The sequence below is a fragment of the Diplotaxodon limnothrissa genome, linkage group LG2, assembly GCF_057381915.1.
Source record: "Diplotaxodon limnothrissa isolate DT_005_m linkage group LG2, D_limnothrissa_male_GT1.1, whole genome shotgun sequence".
In the NCBI taxonomy this organism is placed as follows: domain Eukaryota; kingdom Metazoa; phylum Chordata; class Actinopteri; order Cichliformes; family Cichlidae; genus Diplotaxodon; species Diplotaxodon limnothrissa.
The window spans coordinates 31,136,031-31,155,309 of NC_140597.1; the positions used below are offsets into that span (position 1 = coordinate 31,136,031).

Here is a 19,279-nt window from a genome sequence, read left to right on the forward strand (position 1 = left end):
GCTCGTGGAATAGATACAATCAACTCCTGTTGGTTCAGTGTGTCGAAGTCGCTTTGAAAACTTGACTTGGCCGTACACCTCTGGCTTTGCCTCCACCCTTTGCTCTACTTGCTTCCCCTGCTGCTGCAGCATAACCCTGACATCAGCATACGTGACTTCCTGGTCATCATCTTTCTCTGCCTCTGCAGAGAAAATAAATTGAGCAAATAAAGTCAGTGAGTCATCAAAACAATAGTTTGACGTTTCATGAAACTTGATTTCTTAACAAGAGTTAAATAAATTAGACACACATATATATTACTGGTCACTTTGAGAATGAAGTCGAAATGTGCAAATTACATTTCTTGTTTCAAAACAATTGCCACGGCTGCTATACCCTCGACAAAATACCTCGTTTAGATGAGTCTTGTGATACAACAAACATGCGCTTTATTGCACAAGGGTGGAACCATCGCTATCCTTGCATCTGGCCATTGCCAACCATTTAAACCCAGTTAAAGACAGCGGGTATCAAAAAGATCAAAAAGAATCACAACTTTCTTGGTAATATTAAATAAAGGAAAATATTTTTTGTCAGACTGAAGTAAGTTAAAGGAAGTTTTGTACCTTTTTGTTTTGTAGAGAGTTTGTTCTGTTTTTTCCTCTGAGCACAGATGACAGCTACACCCACAAATAAGAGAAATACCAGTGCTGAGAGAACACCACCGATCAGGGGCAAAGCTGCTACTCCTAAAATGAAAGACATACAAAAACAAAACAAAAAAACTCAGTAAACACGTTTTTTGTTTTCGTTTGTTTTGTTTGATGGTTTTACAAATGTATTTGGAAATACAGTGGAAAAAAAGAGCCATTCACGTTAATGTCCCAGGTGCAAACAATGGGGAAAAAATGCAGCAAACAATTAGATGAGTTATGACATTTGTACAAAGTGTTCATAATCAATACAAACCGAATATTACCTTTTGTTTATAATAATCTCACTCACCACAGGTAGATATCATCTCTTCTTTGGTGACATCACTGACGTTGTTCCTGACTGAGCAGACCAGACGTCCTGAGACATGCTGTTTCAGAGTCATGATGTTAGTCTCATTATTTACAGAAAGGAGTTCAGCATCTGTCAGTGTGCGTCCATCCAGAGTCCAGCTGTACTGAGGACTGTCCCCTCCCTCAGAGGAGCAGGACACCCTCATCTCTCCCTGGGACAGACACTCAGAAACCAGCAGGACAGAGGACACAGGAGCTGAGAGAAACACACGCAAATGACTTATGTTACTATCATAGGATATTGATAATAATTTTCTGATCACCTGCTAAATTTGCAAGTTTGCTCACTTACGGACCCAAGACCTGCAGGACACGATTAGTCTCTAATTCTTATGGTAGTTTTATTATAATGAAGAGAGAACCAATCATCCAGAAAAAAACACATTACATGTTAGAATTTGATTTAAATTGATCGAATGTCATTCATAAGTATTTGATCTTCAAGCAAAGCATGACTTAGTACTTGGCGGAGAAACCCTTCTCAGCAAGCACAACAGTAATTCATTTCTTACAGTTGGTCACCAGGTTTGCAAACATCTCACAAGGGGGTTTTGGCCAACTCCACTTCACAGAAACTCTCTAAATCTTTTAGGTTTGTTGGCTGCCACTTGGAAACTGAAAGCTTCCTGTCATTCCACAGATATTTTATAGTAGTGAGGTCTGGATACTAGGCCACTTCATGACCTTAGCATTCTACTTTAGCCACTACTTTGCTGCCTTGGTTGTATGTTTTGGGGCATTGTCTTCCTGACAGACCTATCTCCTCCAAAACTTTATACGTTTTATTCATGTGCTTTTTTCTGAAATTTTTTTGGTTCAAAAATTCACACAAAATGTGTGTGAACAGTGAATAGTCTCTGGGCCAATAAGCACATGTTCAAATGTAACAAGTTGTGAGTTGTATTAAACATATCTGTTCTCAGAGTGTATCAACTACATAAAATTGTCTGTCTTTGAAATTCACTGTTCCCTAACCACAAATGAGAATATCAGTGCATAATTTAGTATTTGTAATTCAAGATTCTGCTTTTTCATTAATTGATCAATATCATTTTTAATCCAATGTTAAAAAATATATATAAAAAATTGTTATTTTCCACCCATAAAGGTATTTATAAATGTCTTTATTATATTCAACAATAGCCTTACAGTACTCATTTAAACCATGTGTCTGACCTGAATTCCAATTTTTGTTTCAAACTCAAACCAATTATGCTGTGTGCATTCATTTTTTGTTTGCATAAAATCGTCTGCAAGCATTTCTTTGTGTGTATCTTGTAGGACCTTTAATCATGCTCTACAATTTTTATTTTGATGTAATAATTTTAAGTTTCTGCCTATTTGCTTTGTTTAGTCAAATTGTATTCAATTAAATTGTATATAGTTTCATTACAACAAGAGTATATATTACATTCTCGAATTAAGAACAGGGAAAGTCCAAAATGCATGTATCTGAAATTTATTGGCATATATTATATACATAGTAAATAAAAATTTTAATTCGTGCTTCGTTTTCCAACAAGGAAAACTTACCTTGAAGAAACAACTGTAGAGTCCGCTCACCTGATGATCTTCCATCTGAATGAAAGGTTTGAAGGGTATAATTACCACTGTTATTCCTGCTGAGGTCATTGATCCTAAATGTTCCATTACTGGGAAAAAAGAGATATCTATGTTCTATGCTATTTGAAGAAAACGTATTATTTCTGACAGTTAGTATTTTTGATGAATTCTTTGACAGATCATATCTAGATATTTCTGCAGTGCTGTCCATCAGTTGAATGTCCACAGTTCCTCCCAAAGCTCCATAACACTGAGCTCCATCCTGTCTGCCATCACAGGAAGTTCCCATACCTGAAAATTTTGAAACATTAATAAATATTTGTCTCAGTTCACACTATGTGAAGAAGCATTTATTGGCATGCAGATTAACATTAACATTACACAGGTCTGTGAGTGAAGCACATTGTGTTAAGGCTCAGCTAGCAGCACTATTTTAGAATTAGTGTCACGTTTTGACATTTTTGTCTGGAAGTCCAAACAGTAAAATGATTTTAATTTAGCTTGTACATGCTGGCTTATCATTACTACTGAATCATCTACTGTGATACTTCAGATAGTACAACAGAGTATTATAGCCACATTAAGAAAATATATATATTGGTGATCAATTATAGTTGTTGCTACGGTTGCAAGACTCTCTACAAAATGCCTGGTGTAGATGAATTAGTGAAACAAACTAATCAGCCGTATAACATCACATAGCATACATCCTCTTTATTGCACAAGGGTGTAACCATCGATAGCCTTGCATCTGTCCATTACCAGCCATTTCCTTTCCAGCCAACTCCAGCAAGTTGGATTGTTTTTCCATCAGATACAACTTTCTGCACCATCTTTTCAAAGTCCTTATACTGATCACCACACTGTGTTTATGAAATAAAAGAGGAATCATTTCCTTCCTCGATTCTAAGGTACGATTTCACTAACTCAGTGAGTATAGCTAGTCTAGCGGTTTGTCTTAAAACAAGTGTACTCTCTTCATTTGGATTTGAAATAGATTTTGATATACCTTTATTAGTCCCACAAGGGGAAATTTCATAAGGCTGCCGACCTATTGCACGCAATGGCGGCGCCATCTTACCCTCCGACCATACATACATTACACAAAACATCACATGGGGAAGACAGGTCAGAGAGGTATAACAATGGAAAATGCACCACATGAGGAAAGATAAGGAGAAAAAAATAACTCCCCCCAGACTGAGCTCCAACAGGGAGATCAGTTTGAGAACAGAAAAAAAACACCTCTGCACATAGCACATGAAAAAATACACCAAAGAAACACATGACAAGCAACAGCGACCGCGACCGCCTTCGTCAAGAGCAAGAGCAAATGGTTTTCCACTTTAATCTCACAATTTGGACATTATTCTTGCAATGATCAGTAATATTTTTTTCATAATGTGGCTCTAAGCACTCCATCATAATACAGCCATTTTAAATGGTTGTGGTCTTTCTGCAAAATGTAAAGATGCCTGCTGTGACAAAAATGAACAGTTCCGACACTTTGATGTTTCAGTTAACTTGCCCCCATAATTATGACAAGTTGTTGTTAATGTGAAATCTGTTCACATATACCACAGTTGTAGTAGATACCCAAAATAAAAAATATGATATATTCCAATAAACAGTGTTTGCACTGATATTACACAGACAGTGTCTGAAAACTGCATTTAAAACACATTTATATTGTAGATAACTGAGGGCTTTTCCAAAATCTAAATAGATTAAATAAATAAAAATTCTAAAAATGGTACATCTTCCATCATATTTGATTATTAATAAAACTGTGATGGAGCTAATTCAGGTGATTAAAATTAGTTATATATTATTTAAACATTTCTTCTTCCATAACTGTATTTACTTTAAGTGCATATCCACATGAAATTGATATCAGAATTTGATATTATTATTACAAGGAACCAAACAGTGTAATTTAAAAACAGTTAAAGCATTCTGTAATTGTAATTATATTCAACAGATCTATTGTTGATTTTTTTCTGTGTTTGAGATTCTTCATCCATAAGAAAAAAGTCAAACTTTTTCACTGACTTTACTGGATCCCATAGCTGTAAAACATGTTATTCTATTTTGAAATGTAGAATTAAGCATTAATTTTAAAATGTTACTTGGCTCACCATGAGACACTCGAAAGAACAGCAACAATACAACAGCTTCCATGTCTGTTCAAGGTTCAGCTTCTGTTGATCCATACAGTGGCTTTCAAGCTTCAGCTCAGCGTATGCTGCTCTGAACAGACTGCTGTGTCCTGTTAGTGAACCGCCTCACAGAAACCCTTTGTGTTAGGTTTTATTGATGAGGGGATGGAAGGAGGTGGCATCAGTTTTTCTTCCTTTTTAGCTTTCAAGAAGAGAGGGAAACATCTCATTGATACTAAAAGGGGTTTTGAGAATAATTTCTTAAATTCCTAAGAAATCAGTTCACCTGTATTACAGAATTTAGATTTTAGTTATAATAATTTAGTTTTTATTAATAATAAATTTTCTCTCTCTTTCAACAAAAAGTCACTCCGGATGACCACTAACTTTTTAAACACTATGCAAAGAATTGATATATTTTATACTTATACAAATAATTATAGGTCATCTTTAAAGCTTGGCAAATCTCAAGTTTTAATAGTACAAATCTTAAAGTCCGATAAGCCACTAAAACACAGTTAATCCAGTAATAGCATGCTGCAAAATAGCACCATCTCTTGGTAAAGAATAATGTCAATGCCGCTGAGGCCAAGGGGCAGAATGGACCTAATATACAGATGGAAACACAGAGGCTCAAAAAATGGTGTGAATAACATTTATTTACAAAGATGTAATTTTTAAATATAAATGACAAATACTAGTGCACGGGAGCAGGGAACTGTTTACAGGGGCTATGTATATGAAGCTATGTATATCAGTGAAGGCAACAAAAGATCCTCAGCACTTAGCTCTTGCATTTATATACAGTGTTATGAAAATGTTTGGGCACCCCAGATAATTTTCATGATTTTCCTTCATAAAACATTGTTTGGATTAGCAATTTATCAAATAGCAGACGAACACAGTGATATTTGAGAAGGGAAATGACGTTTATAGGATTTACAGAAAGTGTGCAATAGTGCAACAGAAAAATCACATCAATATTTAGTAGATCCTCCTTCTGCAGGATTAACGTGGTGATTGTGGCTCAAGAGTTAGGCGTTCACCTTGTAATCGGAAGGTTGCCGGTTCAAGTCCCGGCTTGGACAGTCTTGGTCGTTGTGTCCTTCACCTGTTGCCTACTGGCGGTGGCGCCAGTGTCAGTGCGCCCCAGGATGGCTGTGGCTACAATGTAGCTTGCATCACCTGTATGTGGATGACTGGTTGTGTGAAGCGCTTTGGGGTCCTTAGGGACTAGTAAAGCGCTATACAAATACAGGCCATTTACCATAGTTGTCTTGTTGAAATATCCACCCCTGGCACAACTTCAACTTGGTGACTGATTCTTGAACATTGTTCTCAAAAATCTGCTGATTTTGACCAGAACCCATTCGACTCTCAACTTTAACAAGGTCCCAGTACCTGCACTGGCCACACAGCCCCACAGCATGATGGAACCACCACCAAATTTTACTGTGGGTAGCAAGTGTTTGCCTTGAAATGCTGTGTTCTGTTTCCACCATGCATACTGACTTTTGTTATGTCCAAATAAGTCCATTTTTGTTTCATCAGTCCACTGCACCTTATTTCAAAATCAAGCTGGCTTGACCAAATGTGTGTGAAACAGTGACTCTGTTTGTGCGAAAAGGCTTCTTCTGCATTTATCTCCCATACAGCATCTCCTTGTGCAAAGTGTGCTGAATAGTTGAACAATACACAGTGACACCATCTGCAGCAAGATGTTGTTGTAGGTCTTTGGAGCTGCTCTGTGGGTTGACTGTGACTGTTCTCACCATCCTTCACCTCTGCTTATCTAAGATTTTCCTTGGCCTGCCATTTTGGGCCTTAACCAGAACTGTGCCTGTGGTCTTCCATTTCCTCACAGTGGAAACTGACAGCTGAAATCTCTGAGATAGCTTTTTGTTTCCTTCCTCTAAACTATGATGTTGAACAGTATTTGGTTTCAGGTCATTCGAGAGTTGTTTTTAGGCTGCTACTCAGAGAAGATGCAAAGAGGAGAAAAACGTGCAATTGGCCACCTTAAATACCCTTTCTTATAAGTTTATAAGATTCACATGTGTATGTAGGTCAAGGGTCAATGAGTTTACCAAACAAATTTTGTGTTCCAATAATTAGTGCTAAAGGTATTCAAATCAATAAAACGACAATTTGGTGCCCAAATTTACGCACCAGCCTAATTTTGTTTAAGTAACTATTGCACACTTTCTGTAAATCCTATAAGTGTCATTTGACTTCCCAAGTATCACTGTGTTTGTATGCTATATGATATATTTAAATGAAATTGCTGATCCAAACAACCAATGATTTATGAAGAAAAATCATGAAAATTATCAGGGGTGCCCAAACATTTGCAAACCACTGTATATAAATGCAAGAGCTAAGTGCTGAGGATGTAAATCATAAAGAAAGCTATATACATGAATGTGAGCTAACGCTGATAGCAGACAATCTGGCAAAGAGTAGTGGTCAACACTGGTCTTAAATACAGCCGTGATAATGAGCTCCAGGTGTGATTCAAGGTAGGAAATGAGGTCAGCTAGAGGTGGAGACACGTAGCTCTATGGAAAAATGCTGCCACTCACCTGGACCATGACAAATAATACTGCTTCAGACTGATTTGGTGACCCCTTACACCTTTCTTAGACTTTATTTTGAATATTATAATAATCTCTTTCAGTGTGTTTTTATTTTATTTATATAGTCCGAAACACAACATATGCCACCACAAAATACCTTAATCACTAAGGCCTCCCAGACATAGACAACCTACAGGTCTCTTTATTAAACAGTATGGACCATAGTGTCTTCAGAGGTGGCAAAAGTACAGTTATTCTTTACTTAAGTAGACGTACTAATACATGCGTTAAAAAAACACTCTGGTTTATGTATTGATTCAACTTCTTTACTCGAGTAAGAATGAAAAAGTACAGGCAGCACAGGCTGTGGAATGTATTCAAAGTGAGAAAGTAAAAAGTGCCTCTTTGAAGGACATCTGTTTTTGTACAAAGATAACTGAACCACATGCTAGAGAAATCTAATGGGCCTATTAAACAAATACAAACATTTTTTGTTTGCCTACACACCTACACAGAAAAATGAATATAGTCATGAGCTCTGTTTTTGCTGCTCTAAGATGTACTGCTCTTTATGGATTTACATTATGCATTACGTTCTTGAAGGTTTTTTTTAGTCACAAGTTTCACTTGGAGCCCCGTCGGGGCGCAATTGTGTGCATCCCTGACCAAATTGCATGAATTACCTACCTTGTTTAAGAATTTGATTGGGCAATTCAACATCATTCACACATTGTCACAGCACAAGCATTTATGAAGACGAACTGGAACTTACTCATTAGCTCTTGACAGGATGGTGACTTCAAGTGCTGCTAATACAAAGTTAAATTCAGTTGTTCAGTTGGTATAAAATGGCTACTGGACCTCTTTAGGTTTCCTTGAAGATGTTTCACCTCTCATCTGAGAAGCTTCTTCAGTTCTAAGAGAAAGTGATGGAAAGTTCCAGATTGGGTAGTACCAGGGGAACAATATGAGAACAGCACCACCAAGGCTTTTGGTGGAGCAATACAGGAAGAGCATATTGGAGAAGGACCAACCCTTAACAGCAATGTTCAGTGGCTAGTGAATCTAAAAACAGATCACAGCAACCACCCTGAACAGGGTCCAGTAATTATCACAGTGGTAGACATCCAAGAAAGGGTCTCCAGTATCAAGAGTTGGACAGCACCAGGCCCCGACATAGTTCACGCCTAGTGGCTGAAGAAGCTAACTGCACTCCATAAGCATCTGGCAGCACAAATGAACTAGCTAGTCGATGGGAGACACTCAGAAAGGCCGGACAGCCCTGATCCTCAAGGACCCCCAGAAGGGACTGGTCCCATCCAACTACCGGCAAAGTTGGATGGGACCAGGCCATTTAAGATGAACAGGCACATGGCAAGAATACCAGAGGCCCAAAACATTAGCTCCTGGTAGACCGAGCAGACAGCCAAGATTGCAAGATTAGGCTAACCAACCTGTGCACTGGATTAATTACAAGAAGGTTTATGACTTCATGCCTCACACCTGGATTTGTCCTGCAGACAGACAAAATGGTGTTGGCTAACCAACCAGAAATAGTGGATGTAGAAACAGAAGAAGACAGCCGTAGTGATAGATGTAGCGATGACAGTAACATCCGAAAGAAGGAGAATGAGAAGTTTGAGAAATACCAAGGGCTTAGAGAGGAGTTTGAGAAGATGTAGGGGGTTAAGGTAACAGTGGTCCCAGTGGTAATCGAAGCACTAAGTGCAGTGACTCCCAAGCTAGGTGAGTGGCTCCAGCAGATCCCAGGAACAATATTCGAGATCGCTGCCCAGAGAGAGAAAAAAAGAAAAAAAAAAGAATACTGCTAGCATAATGGACAGGTTTTTGATGGGGGCTCTCACATAAAAGCAAAGCAGAGGTTGAAGCATCGCAAAATATGCTTCCAAACCAACTTTCTTCCAAGCCAAAGGCTAGAAAATATGATGATGCATATCTTGTATTTGGCTTCACCTGCACAACGACGGTGCCAATGTAGGTATACTGACAGAATTTGTTTTCCCTGCGTCGGGAGCACGCGCTGGGCTGTCCAAATCACGGACCAACAGTATCCCACATTATGGATTTTCAGTTCACAAACACTTCTAATAATAACATTTTGGCAATGTTGTAAAATAAAAGGGGGCCCAGCAAAAAAAAAAAAAGTTACAATGGAACCAGAGAGAAAAAAAGTACACTTTCTCCAGTCTGGAATCATTGTAATCTCATAATGTCAAATAAGGTATATGTTTTTCCGCTCCTATGCTTTTGTATTCCTGCCTCATCAGTACCATGTGGAAGAGTTTTTTCCAAAGCAGGAGAACTGATCTCAAACAAAAGCTTCTGATTTCTTAATAAAAATCTGCCTTTTCCCCTTACACACACAAGTACACAAGCACTCCCACAGTCAAAAGCACTTATAATTCCTAAACCAAACTTCCCCTTTATTTCACATTTTTCTCTTATACTTCCTTGCATAACAATAAAGTATAACGTATTTTTTCTGTTCTAAACATTACATACTGTATTAGTCAATTATATTATTTTTATTATATTGAAATTAATTGGAATATATAGACTTCTCTTTCATTTGGATTAGCACTTTATCATCAGCTGGTTTTGTAAACAGGAAAACAGATGTCAGAATAAATATACCTAGTTCAGTTTCTTGGCACAAGCTTTAGCCACTTTGCCGGCAATACTTCTTTTGTCCTGCAGATGTCGGTATTGAACGATACACTCCACTAGAAGTAATCTACCCATCATTACTCTCCGCCATATGTTAAAATAGCTAAGATAGCTCACTAAATGTAAAGCTATAACAGTTTTTTTTATTACACATTAAAACAACTAAATAAAAAAACTTTAAGTTTAGTTATTTTAATAAGGACTTGGACTTGGGCCCCTGATCGGCACCGGGCAAAGTGGTCTGGTGCGGACCAGGAGAAGGCCCATGGTGGATGTTGGCACAATGTGAATTCTGCCCAGTGCTCTGTCAAAGTGAAGAAATTCAATGAAGTGCGGGTAAACGGCGATAGTAACTATGATTCTCTATAGCCAAATGCTTTGTCATCTAACTAGTGAAGTGCGTTCAATTCCAGAGAGAGTTCAATTCCCACCATCAGGCTGGGGTCTTGTTGTGCTAGTCTGCATGTTCTCTCAGTGTTTCTCTCCGGGTACTCCAGCTTCTTCCCACAGTCCAATGACATGGAGTTAGTGAGGATAGGTTAATTGGAAACTCCAAATTGCCCATAGGTGAGAATGGTTGTCTGCTGGCGACCTGCCCCTGCACCCTGCCTCTCGCCCTAAGACAGCTGGGATAGGCTAAAAAAGATAAGTGGCAGAGAATGGATTGATGTAGTTTAATAAATTTTTGGCAGTGACAATAAGCATGAAACAGACTGAGTACAAAAATCCTTTACTGTTTAATGCATGATTATTTAGTCAACTAAAATATTTGTTCTCATAAATATTACTGAGGTGTATAACTATGTCTGTAAATCACCTAATGTACACTATAAATGTTAATATGTTATACAAAATTTTTTTGCAGTGTAGAAGTAGAAGTTAAAGCAAAGTATACAATATGAATATTTACTCAATTAAATGCAATCTTTAGTACAATGTAAACTTATTTTATAACATCGTATTTCGATATAGGATTTTCACTTCAGTAAGAGAAGAGTATTTACATCTTTATTTATTTGTCAATACACTGGCAAAAACATATTTAACTCTTCAAAATGCTGAATACATTTTTTCAACAAATTCCCAAATAAAAGGCAGAAAGCATCATAAAAAAAAACAGGTTTAAGATTCCTGAAATAAAATTTCGTATAAACAGCAGTTACAAGTGGGCTGATTCTTTTTGTTTATAGCATTATCTAATTTCAGCTTTACCTAGAAAAAAAAGTGGCAAATGACTATAGACTACTTTTCTTACATATTTTTTTCTATTAGTTTCCACAGAATCCAAATCCAAAAATACTCATCGCTTCACCAGATGAAATTTGCAACTTAGTGTTGGCCTAAGTTGCAGAACTTCTCATTTCGACCATCAAAACAGAGTTTTCTGGGAATTCTGCTTGTAGGGCAGCAGAGGCTTCAGCTTTTTCATTTTTCTTTTTCTTCCAAGTAAAGTAGATGGAAATCCCAATTAGTAAGACAATTACCACAACTGCTCTCAAACCACATATAGGCAAGGAAATATCTGTACAGAGACACAAAAAACACAAGCAAAGTTAAAGATGTGACAGAAGAGTTATCTGTTATATACTGTGGTTCATATCAGGTAAAATCAACTTTTTGCTGACTCCTTATTTACAAAGACTCACCACACCAGGTAGTGGCATGTATTTGATTTGTAAGATTTTTTATCATTCCAGATGCCCTTCCTAAAACAACCCTAAAGGAGTTTTGTTTCTTCTCAGGAGCCAAAGGTCTTTTGGTCATTAGAAAAATGTGCAAACTATTACACTAATCAGCCACTACCATTGTTCACATTAGTTAAATCCTTTTCTACCACATCAGTTGTGAAAGAGGTATTGTCCTCACCCTGCAAGGTGAGCTGCACAAATTAATGCGATTATATGAGAACGGTGAAACAGATAACATAGGTGTGGCTACTGGGAGGATGAGGGGTTCTGGTGGTTGCCAGTATGTTTTATTATTTGGGATCTTGAAGATTTGCAGACACACAGTCTATTGTTAGTTTAAGACAGTCTGTTTATGGCTGCAGGTGCAACACAATAAATTACACATAATATAATCATTAAGTTTTTCTCACTCACCACAAGTACATTTGCTTTGTTCTTTGTAGACTTCACTGACATTGTTCCTGACTGAGCAGGTCAGACGTCCTGAGACATGCTGTTTCAGAGTGATGTTGTTACTCTCATTATTTCCAGAAGAGAGCTCAGCATCTGTCAGTGTGCGTCCATCCAGAGTCCAGCTGTACTGAGGACTGTCCCCTCCCTCAGGGGAGCAGGACACCCTCATCTGTCCGAGGAATAGACACTCAGAGACGATCAGGACAGAGGTCACAGGAGCTGAGAGAAACACACAAATATGACTTTTGATACATCAAATGATACACTTTCATGCACTATGCACCTCAGCACTTGATGTCCCTACTGTGTGACTTCACATTGTCTGCCACTTAGTACTGAGTTTCTGTAGTTCCTGAAATCTTCCGCTCTCTTACAGTTGATTATGGAATATGTGGGAGGGAAGAAATATCTCAAAATAACTTGCTGAAAAGGTAGCATCCATGTTACACTAACATACACAACTTCAGTGTAATCTTTAGTACACTTGAGTACACATGTTCGCAAATGTTTGTAGAGGCAGACTGCATGGGTTTCACACATCTGTGGCAATGGAAGTGAAAACATCTGAATTTTAAGATTAAGAGATGTGGCCCAATACGTTGGTGTATGAAGTGCACATCATGTAGATTATATTTATTTCATGCACAAAATATATGTATCTTAAAATATGTGCTCTATATTATAAAGATTACCAAAACAATATTGCATTTACATGAATTAAAGGCTGCATTTCCCAACATTTACCTTGAATGAACAACTGTAAAGTCCTCTCGCCTAATGATCTTCCATCTGAATCAAAGGGTTGAAGGGAGTAATTACCACTGTCATTCCTGCTCAGGTTATTGATCCTAAATTTTCCATTACTGGGAAAAAATAGAGATCTATGTGCTATAGTATTATGAAGAAACCTGTTCTTTATGACATTTAATATTCTTAATGAATTCTTAAACAGTTGGTATCTAGATATTTCTGCAGTGGTGTCAATCAGCTGGATGTCCACAGTTCCTCCCAAAGCTCCATAACACTGAGCTCCATCCTGTCTGCCATCACAGTAAGTTTCCACACCTGCAAAATTTGAAACATTAAAAAGAAAAACATTTGTGATTCATTAGTTTCTAGCAAACAAATCACAATAAAAATTACATTAACATTGTCAGCAATCCAAAATTTACTGATGTGAGGACTTCTACTTGTTAAAAATATTTTTAGTATTACCATGTTTAAACCTAATTATGTTTTGGATAACCCAGTGCTTTGATTGATTGGTATCACATACAGTGGGGCAAAAAAGTATTTAGTCAGCCACCGATTGTGCAAGTTCCCCCACTTAAAATGATGACAGAGGTCAGTAATTTGCACCAGAGGTACACTTCAACTGTGAGAGACAGAATGTGAAAAAAAAATCCATGAATCCACATGGTAGGATTTGTAAAGAATTTATTCGTAAATCAGGGTGGAAAATAAGTATTTGGTCACCTCAAACAAGGAAAATCTCTGGCTCTCACAGACCTGTAATGTCTTCTGTAAGAAGCTTTTCTGTCCCCCACTCGTTACCTGTATGAATGGCACCTGTTTGAACTCATCATCTGTATAAAAGACACCTGTCCACAGCCTCAAACAGTCAGACTCCAAACTCCGCCATGGCCAAGACCAAAGAGCTTTCGAAGGACACCAGGAAAAGTATTGTAGACCTGCACCAGCCTGGGAAGAGTGAATCTACAATAGGCAAGCAGCTTGGTGTGAAAAAATCAACTGTGGGAGCAATCATCAGAAAATGGAAGACATACAAGACCACTGATAATCTCCCTCGATCTGGGGCTCCACGCAAGATCTCATCCCGTGGGGTCAAAATGATCATGAGAATGGTGAGCAAAGATCCCAGAACCACACGGGGGGACCTGGTGAATGACCTGCAGAGAGCTGGGACCAAAGTAACAAAGGTCACCATCAGTAACACACTACAACGGCAGGGAATCAAATCCCGCAGTGCCAGATGTGTTCCGCTGCTGAAGCCAGTGCATGTCCAGGCCCGTCTGAAGTTTGCCAGAGAGCACATGGATGATACAGCAGAGGATTGGGAGAATGTCATGTGGTCAGATGAAACCAAAGTAGAACTTTTTGGTATAAACTCAACTCGTCGTGTTTGGAGGAAGAAGAATACTGAGTTGCATCCCAAGAACACCATACCTACTGTGAAGCATGGGGGTGGAAACATCATGCTATGGGGCTGTTTTTCTGCCAAGGGGACAGGACGACTGATCCGTGTTAAGGACAGAATGAATGGGGCCATGTATCGTCAGATTTTGAGCCAAAACCTCCTTCCATCAGTGAGAACTTTGAAGATGAAACGAGGCTGGGTCTTCCAACATGACAATGATCCAAAACACACCGCCCGGGCAACAAAGGAGTGGCTCCGTAAGAAGCATTTGAAAGTCCTGGAGTGGCCTAGCCAGTCTCCAGACCTCAACCCCATAGAAAATCTGTGGCGGGAGTTGAAAGTCCGTGTTGCTCGGCGACAGCCCCAAAACATCACTGCTCTCGAGAAGATCTGCATGGAGGAATGGGCCAAAATACCAGCTACTGTGTGTGCAAACCTGGTAAAGACCTATAGTAAACGTTTGACCTCTGTTATTGCCAACAAAGGTTATGTTACAAAGTATTGAGTTGTATTTTTGTTATTGACCAAATACTTATTTTCCACCCTGATTTACGAATAAATTCTTTACACATCCTACCATGTGGATTCATGGATTTTTTTTTCACATTCTGTCTCTCACAGTTGAAGTGTACCTCTGGTGCAAATTACTGACCTCTGTCATCATTTTAGGTGGGGGAACTTGCACAATCGATGGCTGACTAAATACTTTTTTGCCCCACTGTAAGTTGTAGTAGCACCACTACCGTAAATCTGTCAGCTCTTACTGTTTTACTCAGAGTAGGTAGCAGTTTTGCAAATTGTAGGTAATAGAGGCTGAAGAACAAAATGCTGCATCCATAATTTCAAACACGAATGTGTCCAACATTTATTAATATATTAAGAACTAAGAAACACAGGTAGATACATTCTCCACATTTTAGACGAATGCAAACACTACATTCTTTTCATGAAAAAAAAGAAATGGGTGTTCATCAAACAGAAAAAAGGAAGCTATATTTCAGAAAAAAGAATCCTCAAACAAGCAGGATGGAGATGTTTATTTATGAAGGTAGCATTAAAATTGAAAGAGGAATGCAACCGAAACATTGTTCAGCATATCTGTAGTGACTGCATGACTTAAATAACTTAAGATGTGGATTCATAGTTACAGCCAAGCAAAAAGTTGAGACAGTTTCTTGAAAATTAGGCAGTCCATCAAAGTGAAAAATAAGCTTGATTTCTCTGATAAGGAGGGAAGAATAAAGTCCTCTAAAATGTCAGAACTCACTTAAACACACTGCAACAAGACTGCCAAGGTGCATAGTGATCTAAGATTTTACCACTGTTACTTAAACTGATAAAAAGAAAAAAAAGGAACTGAAGCTCTTCTCAAATTGTCACGTACTGCAATTGAAGCCAATAGATTCTTACATTAATTTATTAAAAGCAATCAAAGTACACATATATTAGCTTTTAAATTCTCTGATGATGATGTCAGATATTTTGTAAGGGTTAAAAAATAGATTCACTTGTTGGTTTAATAAACAAAGTCCTGTTGGTTTCATACTGACACCTGTGTCCTAAAGATTGAGGTGCAGTTGATAAAAATGAAGCCTATGCGTAAAAACAAATACTTCATGAATGAATGTACAGAATGACCGTAATGAACAAAGTCATGATTATTATTTTTAAATCAAAAATGTTCTCACTCACCACAGGTAGATATCCTCTCCTCTTTGTAGACATAACTGACATTGTTCCTGACTGAGCAGGTCAGACGTCCTGAGATGTGCTGTTTCAGAATAATGTTTTTACTCTCATTGTTTCCAGAAAGGAGCTCAGCATCTGTCAGTGTGCGTCCATCCAGAGTCCAGCTGTACTGAGGACTGTCCCCTCCCTCAGAGGAGCAGGATACCCTCATCTCTCCCTGGGACAGACACGCAGAGACCAGCAGGACAGAGGACACAGGAGCTGAGAGAAACACGCACAGATGACTTTGATAATATAATGAGATGCACTTTCATGCACTATGCTTCCTTCTGTGTAACTTTACATGGTCTGTAACTTAATGGCTGATTTTCCATAGTTCCTAAATTCGTCCGCTCTGCAATAATATCACTTTACATCAATTAAAGGCTGCATTTCCCAACATTTACCTTGAATGAACAGCTGTAAAGTCTGCACGCCTGATGATGTTCCATCTGAATCAAAGGTTCGAAGGGTATATATACCACTGTCTGTCCTGCTCAGATTATTGATCCTAAATGTTCCATTACTGGGAAAATAAGCTCTCTCTCCTATGGTATTAGAAATAACCTCATTCTTTCTCACATCTAGTATTTTTATTGAGTTCTTCAACAAGTAGTATCTATATATTTCTGAGGTGCTCCCCATCAGATGAATGTCCACAGTTCCTCCCAAAGCTCTATAACACTGAGCTCCATCCTGTCTGTCATGACAGTAAGTTTCCACACCTGCCAATTTTGAAACATTAAAAAGACAAACATTTGTGATTCGTTAGTTTCTGGCAAATAAATCACAATAAAAATTAAATTATGAGGACTTTTACTTGTTAAAAAGTATTTTAGTATTACCATGTTTATACCTAATTGATCCTAACCGATCATCACGATTAACGCGATTAAAATTCTTCTCACACTCATCCCGTCTGGAGCGTAGAAAGAACAGCCTTCGTACAAACTGCTTGAAATGCGTTAACAGAGACATTCCAGGGATTTTGAGTCAGTCTGAGCTCCAGGTGAGTTAAATGTTAATCGCGTTAGTCGCGATGATGGCGTTACCGTGCTTAATCAAAGTACACATATTGGAACTTTGTGTAAGTATTTGTCCTGCTTTAACATCCCTGAGTATGATGTCAGATATTTTGTACAGGTTAAAAAAAATATTAAGCGATAAGTGCCACATTTAAGAAGAACAGCTCACCATGAGACAGTCCCAGAAGAATCACCATCAATCCCAGCACAGCTTTCATGTCTCCTCACTGTTCAGTGTGTGTTGACACAGAGTATGTTAAAAAATGACATGCAAATATGTCCAGCAGTTAACAGTCAGAAATGGGTCCTGCTACTGATCTGTCTGTTTTAAAAAGCTCATCACATTAAAAAAGGAAGCAAAACCAACATACTTAAAGAACCAATAGAAAGACTGTTCTTGCTCTGTGTGTGAATATGTGAAAAAGGAAGTACAACTAGCATTTTCATTACTTAGCAGAATTTATTTTTTATTGTTATTATTACTCACACTGTCAATTGACTATTTTTACATCTGTAACAAACTAACACTATCCTGCCCATCACTCAGATCTACCTCAATTTCATGTATTTTAATGCAATTCAACAGCAGCCCCATTTATATTTCATCTTAAGTAATTTTGGTTCTGATCCAAAGTATATGATGTGCACATCTATGAAGAAAAAAGAAACACTTTCAAGCAACTTAAAGAAGTCCAGACGCTTTTCTTTGCAAGCTCCTTTGACTAAAAGACAGGAAGTGATTAGAACAGAGCTAAAGAGAGAGAAAAGAGAGAAGTTGTTTTTCAGTTTAGAGCAGTGATGTGCGGATCGATGCTGAAATATCAATTCCTCCGATACCAATCATTTATGTTCTAGAATTGATTCTCACATTAAAATATCGATATTTTAGTAATTTAGGTTAAATTTGTAGTTTATCATTAACAGGAACACAGTGGAAAGAAACTATAACATTCGGATTGTCTACATTCAAAGGAACTACTTCCTCTTCCGCCTTTCATAGTCATGTGCGAAATACGGCTGTATAAATATTTCGCAGCCCCTTGACATGCACACTCACAACAATGGCTGACCGTAATTGTGCAGAGGTATTTTACCTCCACAAACAGCTGAGACGTGGTTTGCGATACATGTGGCAAAAAAGTGAGGTGTTGTGGCCATACTTGCCAACATTGTGACCTCAGAATTAGGGAGAAATTCAAAAGGGCTGTTGGGGGGGGGGGGAGTAGAAATACATTTTATAGTGTTTATTTATCGGATAAAATACGCTAAATGTCACCGTTATTATTGGCTGGCCCGGAAACAGCGGGGGTGTCCAAATTCAGAGGCTGCTTCCACCTGAGGACCGGCCTTCGCGGTCTAAAGAAAGCCGGGTAGTACGTCATGAGCTCCCTCGGTGGAGTGAAACTCTGCCGTCTGCTCCTTGCTATCTAAAATATAACTGGGCGCTGACTTAAACTCTCGACTTTGTTCTTTGTTCATTTGTCTCTTTTAATTCTATTTTGTTGTACTTTTTCAACATGTTCAAAATAAAGATTCAATCAATCAATCAATCAATCGACCGTCTCACACTTTGTTTAATTAGTTTTCTGTTTGATGTTTATTCAGCTGTGTGAAAACCCTGAAGGAACCCTCCCGAGGGATTAATAAAGTTAAATTTGATCTAATCTAATAACTTTAATCTCAGCCAAACCGATTTACTCACGAACAAATAAAACACTGAAAAAGCCAAACAATAACATTTAACATTAAGTTATCAAAGTGACTTATATATCATGTTTAACCCGAGTAGTGAAAGACCGCTGGGGTTTGAAAACGATGTGTCGGTTGGCTCAGATATTTGAAGTTTACACAGCTACATTCTCACCTGAAAATATGTTAAAAGTTTTTTTGCGACCCAGAAAGAAAAATAAGAGTAATATTAAAACTAAGTAGCTGCCGCCATTGTTGGAAACTGGAATTGGCTGCTCCTCTCTAAAACAGCAATAAGGATCATTATTAGGCCATATGTAAATAACAAAATAACTTTATAACTTAAAGCAAAATTGGGAAATGTAAAGTCTGAAACAAGTCTTTATATTAAGGGCCATCAGTCAAACAATACTGTTTGGTCTGGGTCTAAACAGAGCGCGTTGTGTGTGACGTCTTCTGCGGGCTGCTTTGAGGGTTCACACTAGAGCGCGTTTGCTGTCACATT

At 38.1% G+C, this 19,279-nt stretch overlaps 2 protein-coding genes across 2 annotated transcripts in view; both read right to left on the minus strand.

Annotated features, from left to right (window-relative positions):
- LOC146638725 (pregnancy-specific beta-1-glycoprotein 4-like) overlaps window positions 1-4,791 on the minus strand; it is a 35,244-nt gene extending 30,453 nt beyond the window's left edge. Inside the window, exons 1-2 of the mRNA XM_085362326.1 lie at window positions 4,749-4,791; window positions 2,581-2,901 (exon numbers count right to left, since the gene is read on the minus strand). Coding sequence (XP_085218452.1) covers window positions 2,581-2,901; window positions 4,749-4,791 — 364 coding nt within the window. The remainder of the gene's footprint in view (window positions 1-2,580; window positions 2,902-4,748) is intronic.
- A 6,582-nt stretch (window positions 4,792-11,373) lies between these two features.
- Window positions 11,374-17,303, minus strand: LOC146638726 (uncharacterized). The gene is made up of 6 exons (XM_085362337.1): window positions 17,255-17,303; window positions 16,468-16,785; window positions 16,025-16,282; window positions 12,919-13,239; window positions 12,136-12,393; window positions 11,374-11,555 (listed from the first exon to the last, which is right to left on the minus strand). Exons 1-6 carry the CDS (start codon window positions 17,301-17,303, stop codon window positions 11,374-11,376), a joined length of 1,386 nt encoding a protein of 461 aa, XP_085218463.1.
- Between the last annotated feature and the right edge of the window lie 1,976 nt (window positions 17,304-19,279).